The sequence below is a fragment of the Schistocerca nitens genome, chromosome 8 (genome assembly GCF_023898315.1).
Source record: "Schistocerca nitens isolate TAMUIC-IGC-003100 chromosome 8, iqSchNite1.1, whole genome shotgun sequence".
Lineage (NCBI taxonomy): Eukaryota > Metazoa > Arthropoda > Insecta > Orthoptera > Acrididae > Schistocerca > Schistocerca nitens.
The window spans coordinates 432,707,071-432,715,398 of NC_064621.1; the positions used below are offsets into that span (position 1 = coordinate 432,707,071).

At 43.8% G+C, this 8,328-nt stretch overlaps 1 protein-coding gene across 1 annotated transcript; it reads left to right on the top strand.

Moving 5' to 3' along the window:
- The first annotated feature begins 361 nt into the window (after nucleotides 1-361).
- On the top strand, nucleotides 362-7,962 carry LOC126198892 (uncharacterized). The gene is made up of 2 exons (XM_049935508.1): nucleotides 362-579; nucleotides 6,262-7,962. The coding sequence occupies exons 1-2, from the start codon at nucleotides 466-468 to the stop codon at nucleotides 6,562-6,564; spliced, it is 417 nt and encodes a 138-aa protein (XP_049791465.1). The 5' UTR covers nucleotides 362-465; the 3' UTR covers nucleotides 6,565-7,962.
- The last annotated feature ends 366 nt before the right edge of the window (nucleotides 7,963-8,328 follow it).

Here is an 8,328-nt window from a genome sequence, read left to right on the forward strand (position 1 = left end):
AAAAAATTTCATTTTGTAACTGGACACTAGTGGTTGAAGGCCTAAGTTTTTGCGTCTCGTCAGATTTCCCGCGAGACTTACGCCGTGCGCTGCTGGGAAGTGTACGAGAAATAGGACAGGAGTAAGCAGGGAAACAATGGCTGCTGCCCTCGCTGGCACCAGGGCAGCTTTTGTTGTGCGCCGCCGCTACTAGGAAAGCGCACTCGCCTCCACCTGTCGCCAGCAAGAGATCTTTTCCTCGTAGTGCGCCCGTGCCAGCGTGCTCTTGCGTCACAGGCGCGGCCAGGGATTTACCGCGGGATCCAGTGCGCATGCGCCGTAGTTCGCCAGGCGGTCGCCTCGGCGCTGCGCGCGGAACTATATCAGCGGCGCGGGTGCTACCGCGAGGCATAGTCTGCGACTGGCATCAGGAGCGGAACATCGACTCGTCGGTGATCGATTAGTGCTTTGCTAAACAGCAGCGACATGCCGGTGCAAGAGGTCGAAGGCTGGAGCGTGGAGCGCAGCTGGGGTACCGAGACCATGAGCGGACCGATGACCATGATCGGGCCGGACAAGAGGCGTGCGCAACCTGTACAGGTAGGTCGCCTGTGATCTGCTTCTCTAATGTAAAAGTCACTGCTCGTGTTTTGTTCTGCAATTCAGTGTGACGCCATTTGCACCAACAGTAAGTGAACCTTCCACTATTGTTTAGAGACCGGAAACTTTCGTACAACAACATAGCATTCCTAACCTAAAATTTTGAGCTATTAGGTTGCTTCATGATTCAAATGTTCTCCATCACAGCTGTCTGGTACCGCTACTGGGATGTTCAAGAACACTTGACCGTTTACACATGAGGGGTGCTCCTCAAGATAATCTCAGTAGCGGAACTGATGAGATGGATCACCATTGATGCACGATGCGGGCTAATAGAGCATGTAATTATAAGTTTTATGACGAGACAAAACCGCTCTCGATTCCCCGCCGGACACACTGTTGTAGTCTGCCAGGAAGTTTCAAAAACCGGTGCACACCGCTCTGCAGAGTGATCAATTCATTCTATATCACGATAGTACCGAAAGCTTACAAACGGAAAAATAACACAACGTTGAAAATTTTTTGTTTGTAAAATGTCTACAGTTCGGTAGTGATTCCCAAGTTGAAACCGACCTTCTTTTTGAGCTCGCTTTACAAACTTCCACAATTTACGTGAAGTGAAGTGCATAGGATTGCTTATTATCTTGGAGTGTTATGATAGGATTCCCGTGCTTGAGCAGTCTCCGACGAAAGATCACATAGGGCGATCGCTACAAGGTGAGGTGATTCAGTCTTAATAATTAATAAGAAGAGTTTATCATTTATCGTAATATTGTCGCAAACAGCCGACAGTGCTCCTGGGAATATCCAGACGATTTTATTTGAAGTCTTTGGTCACAGTTTTTTCAAAAGCCCAGATGATAAGTTTCGTAATCGATACACATCATTGGATCTGTGACATAACATGTAGAAGTCTCCCTGTTTTTGACACTGCATGTTCTTAATTATACGGAATTAAAAAAAAATTATTATTAAATGATGCGAATACAATAGTTTGGGGTGAGATTTTGTATAATCGCTATACAACCTGTGAAGAACAGTGGTTAAGGATTGGTTGGTTGATTGGGGGGAAGGGTAGTGGTTAAGGAAAGAGGTAATGACCTGGGTACCACACCAGTCTTCTACGGCAGCCGTATGACTTGCCTGTTAAGCTCTGTTGAGGGGTTGACGAACTCTGCGGGATTGTTAATGCACTTCTCCAATGGACTGGCCGTAGTACAATGACAACACTTTGTCGTTACTTTCATCTTCATTTAGGCCTCCCATCGTTTGCCAGAATTACGTTCCTTCACCTTTGAAACAGCTGTGGGGAACATTCTTAACATGCCTTTCCCCAGAGAGGTCGTGACACATTTGCATTATCTTATCTATTTTTCGCGCCAGACATTTCGTTTACCGTTTTACACTACATAAAATTAGGTATAAGGAAGGACCAATACTAAGCTTATGTACTGGAACAGCACTATTTCAATTGTCGGTTAAATTAATTTATTGGGGCGGATTTTAACTTACAAAGAAACGCAAAAGCTATTATAAACTAAATAAATTCGGTTTACACAGAGTAAGCATATGTCTTAGTGATACACGGCCAGTGAGCGTGTTGTAAAATTGTTACATTATACACATCAGCCTCAGCTTACACGAATGATAACGTTACCGATTTCGACTTGTTAGCAAGCCATCACCAGGTCTGTTTAGAAAGAATAAAAAATGAGCTAGTGAAATACTAGAAAACAAAATTACAAATCAGACTTCTATTCAACTACACGTACATGAACACGAACGTAATAAGAGATGAAGAGAGACGGAAAGGAGCTCGCAATGTAAAAATGTGACTGCTCTGATAGTTGGGACTTTGTATTAAGATACATTCAACTATAGGCTTCAGTTCAAGAAATGACTCCGCAGAACTGTGAACACTGCCAGCGCCTCTCCGTGTGTCTTCACGTGTTAGTATGTTACATCTTCGTGTACGTGTAGTTGTGTACAGATCAGAACATATCATCGGATGGTGTCTCGGTAAAAAGTTGAAACTGTCGTTGATACCATTCGTGTGACCTGAGGCTCTTAGCGGAAGATGACTCAGTGTATAGTAGGCGCTAGCATTAAGGACGCGCAATGTTCGACGTTGAAGCGGTGTGAATAGCTGCAAATGTATAAGTGTTATTTCAGAACCACTCACACAAAGATTCAATAATGAAAGGAGACATTCGAAATTATATAGTCACCACTAACCTAAATTCACGGTGCATCTGAAATGATTTAAGTATTTATTAATTTTTCTTTGTCATAACTCTGCAGAAGGAGCAATGCTTATCTATATAAATAAAATAAATAAATATTCCTTTCACTTTATTGTTGTGCAAGATTCAGAGAAAAATAACTTATCTGAAACACTGTGTGCATACTGAGGGTGAACGACACCTGTTTACAACCTATCACATTGACCACAGTAGTATAGAGGACGTCGAGACGAACGATTTGATGTAGGACTCTTGTGATCTGTGAAGTCTGGAAATTACCTCAAACTGGCCTTCATACGTCATCTCAGCTGAATATCCTATTGCTCTCGTGGGCTTAGTCAGTCTTTTTTCTTTTTTTTTTTATTTCGTTAACATTAGTGCTTTCATCTTTCTTGTGAGGCTAATGAAACACAAAAAGACTTTTTCAAAGGTTGCGCAAAAGCTTATTACGTTTGCAATTTCACCCAAACTTAACCCTTACAAGCACAGCAGTCTCGTAATAAGAATTCCAGAAAAGCAAAACTATTTAATTGCTAAGTTTGCGCTATACACAAAGGTCACTTCTGCAGTTTTTAAATGCTGAAACAATATGTGTTTAATATTGATGCAATGTTACATAAGACATGCTCTGTGGCGACTACAGCCGTTATAAAATACAGGGAATGTATTCACAGTTATGAACGTGGACCACCATCAGTTATGTAATGGATTGCTGATAGCGAAAATTTGTGCCGGACAGGAACACGAACCCGGATTACCCGCTTATCGCGATCAGTCATCTTACCATTATACGAGCACACATCACATGTCGTCGACGATGTACCTACAGCCTGCACTTGTACATCCATTATGTGTATTCCCGTACAGGGGAAAAAACTTTAATTGAAAGTCGCTTGCCCAGTGTTGGCGGATAAGTACGATATTACACTGCATGTCCGAAACACTGCACCGTTCATCTTAACAACTCAAGCACTGCAGTATCGTATGTATCCACCGATACAGGGCAGCGACTTTCAATTAAAATGAGGTGCCCTGTACAGGAATTTCATACTGTGTGTACAAGTGCAGGCTGTGACGCAGGAACGACGACCTATGGAACTTTCGATCTGGTGTGAAGTATGCTCTGATAGTCTCTTGGCAAGGACATGCCCGAAAGAACAGACACTATGGTGTATCGTGATAGCCGTGAAGAATGAAATTTCAATGAATTACAAACATCAGCTATGTACTGTACGTTGACACAAGTCAACGGGGAGGGTTGAAAATGTGTGCGCGACTGGGATTCGAACCGGGGATCTCCTGCTTACTAGGCAGGCGCTCAATCACGTACGCCACCGGCTGCGCGGACTTATCCCAAGCAAGCCTAGCCCCCCCCCCCCCCCCCACCAGCAGACCCACATTCTCAACTTGCTCCACACACTACGAAAGTACACAGTATGTGTAGGTAGATCGAAAAGTAGAATAATCACTACAAATAGCAAGTGAAATACATTTTAATAACAGTTCCAAATTTCGTCCCTGGAACGAAAATGGGAATCGCAAGGGGGCGAAACTACAAACGTCGCAGGGATTTATCATCGTGGCCGCTAGAACAACATAGCCGAACCGTTGACAATAGTGATTACACGCCAGAAACAAGACTAGAATGAAGAATATTGTTGATACTGTTCAGATTATAATACCCGAGGTTTTAAAAATAATTACGATTGGTGGGATTAATGCAATTTCTATGTCAAAGATTAGAAAGATTACGGCAACACACGGCTGAAATAAAACCCAATAGTTGAACACAATCCAGTGCTCACACTAGCAATAGCAGGCTGTTAATTTGATTGTTGCACTAACTCACCTGGGTGTGGAAACATGTATTCCCTCGTACACAGAAGCTAGACGTGCTGCACAAGGTAAACACTCCCAGCAAAACTGTGGACTAGGGTCACGCATGCACTCACAGTTAAATATTTCTTACCAACTGAAACCGGAAATTGCTAGGGAGACGAAATTAGGAACAGGGGCATTATTTGGGCCCCGTTACCTTGCAAGGGAACCTCCCAATCGGAACCCCCTCAGATTTAGTTATAAGATGGCACAGTGGATAGGCCTTGAGAAACTGAACACAGATCAATCGAGAAAACAGGAAGAAGTTGTATGGAACTATGAAAAAAATAAGCAAAATATACAAACTGAGTGGTTCATGCGCAGATAGGCAACATCAAGGATAGTGTGAGCTCAGGAGCGCCCTGGTCCCGTGGTTAGCGTGAGCAGCTGCGGTACAAGAGGTCCTTGGTTCAAGTCTTCCCTCGATTGAAAAGTTCAGTTTTTTATTTTCAGACAATTATCAAAATTTAGGCACTCACACATAATCAACTTCGCTCTCCAAAATTCCAGGACATGTTCAGATATGCTTGGACATATGCAGGATTTGACGGTCTACACACGGAAAAAATTTGAAAACGTTAAAAACATATGTTTTGACAGAGCACAGGGAAAACTGTGCGACTGTGAAACTGTTGCATTCATTTGTTGCAGTTTATGTGACAAATTCTTATGTTTTCATCACTTTTTTGGGAGTGATTATCACATCCACAAGAAAACCTAAATCGGGCAAGATAGAAGAATCTTTTTCCCATTCGCCAAGTGTACAAGTTAGGTGGGTCGACCATATTCCTGTCATGTGACGCACATGCCATCACCAGTGTCGTATAGAATATATTAGACGTGTTTTTCTGTGGAGGAATCGGTTGACCTATGACCTTGCGATCAAATGTTTTCGGTTCCCATTGGAGAGGCACGTCCTTTCGTCTAATAATCGCACGGTTTTGCGGTGCGGTCGCAAAACGCAGACACTAAACTTATTATAGTGAACAGAGACGTCAATGAACGAACGGTCAGATCGTAACTATGCGAAAATAAACTTTTCACTCGAGAGAAGACTTGAACCAAGGACCTCTCGTTCCACAGCTGCTCACGCTAACCACGGGACCAGGGCGCTCCTGAGCTCACACTATCCTTGATGTTGCCTGTCTTGCGTATGGACTACTCAGTTTGTATATTTTGCTTATTTTTTTCATAGTTCCACAAACTTCTTCCTGTTTTCTCGATTGACAGCCTAGGTGGCCGAGCGGTTCTAGGCGCTTCAGTCTGGAACCGAGCGACCGCTACGGTCGCAGGTTCGAATCCTGCCTCGGGCATGGATGTGTGTGATGTCCTTAGGTTAGTTAGGTTTAAGTAGTTCTAAGTTCTAGGGGACTGATGACCTCAGATGTTAAGTCCCATAGTGCTCAGAGCCTTTTTTTTTTTTTTTTGTTTTCTCGGTCTGTGTCCAGTTTTTCAAGGCCTATCCACTGTGCCAACTTCTAACTAAATCTGAGGGGGGTGCGGTGGGGAGGTTCCCTTGTTAGTACCAAGAGCGTCGGCTGACGTTCCGCTGGTGTTGCAGGTGAAGGTGTACCGCACGTCGCTGGAGCACTTCGCAGTGGTGTTCCCGCAGAAGAAGGTGTGCCGGCCGTTGGGCGTGGTGAACCTGCGGCACGCGACGCTGTCGCGCCTGGACGGCGACGGCGCCGGCGCCGCCCCCGCCTTCAGCGTGCGGCACAAGGGCTGCGACGCCGCCGACGCCAGCCTCACGTTCGTGGCGGCGACGGCGCGGGACCTGGACGCCTGGCTGCACGCCTTCAGCTCGCGGTCGGCGTCGCCGGCGGCGCTGCCGCTGCCTGCCGTCGCCGAAGACGAGGAGGCGTAGGCGGGCCTCCGGCAGAGGGCAGAGGGCGCCAGACTCGAGCGCCACTCGCGAACGCGCTTCTCCGCTGGTGGCGGTGGTATCGCAACTCTGGCAGGGCACAAGTTGCGCAACGTGCGTCCTGTGCACGAGTATGCCAGTGCTCGGAGAGTTGGTGCCGGCGTCGCTTCCTTCGGGAGACGTCTAGCGTGGAGCCGACTGCGACGCCCGTCCGAGGCATCGCAGAAGACGTGTCGGTTTCCACCCGTCGTCTGATCCCCCCCAAGTACAAAGAAGACTGTCTCGTGTTGGCAGCTATTCCACAATCGACGTGAAGAACGACCTGTTTCCGTTCCCGTTTCAACCTACTCACTTCATTCTGTTCTCGCCCAGACTCCAAACTGCAACCAGATAAAGGAAACTACACGACTGAAAGCAAATATATCCACAATTTGCCAGAGACTGTTGCTGTTAACCTTTCCAGTGCCCCGTGAAAATTGTTCACTGCAAATTGTCCATTAGCACCCACCCATGTGTAAATAAATGGAGTAGAAAACGTATCAAGTGTTAAAGTGTAAGCAGTAGTTTAAAACTATAATAATAACAACGGAACTGATATTACAATATCCTTTTGCGCTACCTCCTTACCAGCTCACACGATTAACAAACATTAAAACGTTTTCAATACTTGACTATAATACGTTAACTCGTTTCCACTGGCGTCTTATTTCTGAACACTGCCGGACTCTTTTTCTGAGTCACTGGCCGTGTTCACAAAATTCTAAGTATATAAAACGCTCTTTGCAACGAACTACAAAGACAGTTTTCATGTAGTGGGTATAGTGAAGGCTAACCAGTAAGTTTTCGTGTAGACGGTATTGTAAAGTTTAAACAGAATGGAGAGAGATGTTGCATGAAGAAAGATCTTGTTTGGTAGAAGTAACCCTACACTCGTTTCGTGTATGTAAATTTGTTGCTGTGATAAAACATATTTACTTTCGTGTTCTTTTTTTGTCTAAATGTAGACGATCTGTGATATATAGTTATAGTTCCTTTTTTATAGTTATTTGTAATAATGTTATTGCAAATTGTCATATTTGTGCACTCTTTCCTTCAGTTTCTGTAAAATATCACGATTTCTATAATATTAGCTAAATTGTGAGAGTTAAAATTCTATCAGCAGTATTCAGAAGTTAAGCTAATCAGTGTGCATGACCTGAGAAGTCGTGTAATTTGAATATCCTTGCCTGTAAACTGTACATCTGTTCTATTTTCATGAAACTGTTAATAGCAGTTGTCTTTAGATCTCTACTGATGACTATAACAGAAGTTATCACACTGTTATAAAACAACTATTTAGCGCATAGTAAGAGTGCTTTTGTTTTTATATTTAATTAATAAACAAGGTCAAAATTATTCTCATTTTCGCCTTTTTCATGAAATATTTTCCATCACCTTTCCTGAACCTCACCTTTGAGGATGTTAAATCATCTGAAAGCTCACAACATTGAAACAAATAGAAGCTGCTAAATCAGGTCGAATATTTTAATGTTTCGCTTGTTACAAATTATGCCCACTGAAAGATAATAAGACTAAAAAACATAAATTATCAGTTTTTTAATGTCACTGCCATTCTGCAACAAATATTGTGGAGCAGCCAGCCATTACACACCATCTCCTTATGTGTCTTTCTTGCAAAGTCTCTTGAGTAACATTTGTTTGTGTGTTTGTGTGTGTGTGTCTGTGTACACTTTCCTAATTAAATTGAGATGGAGAGTAAGTCAAGTG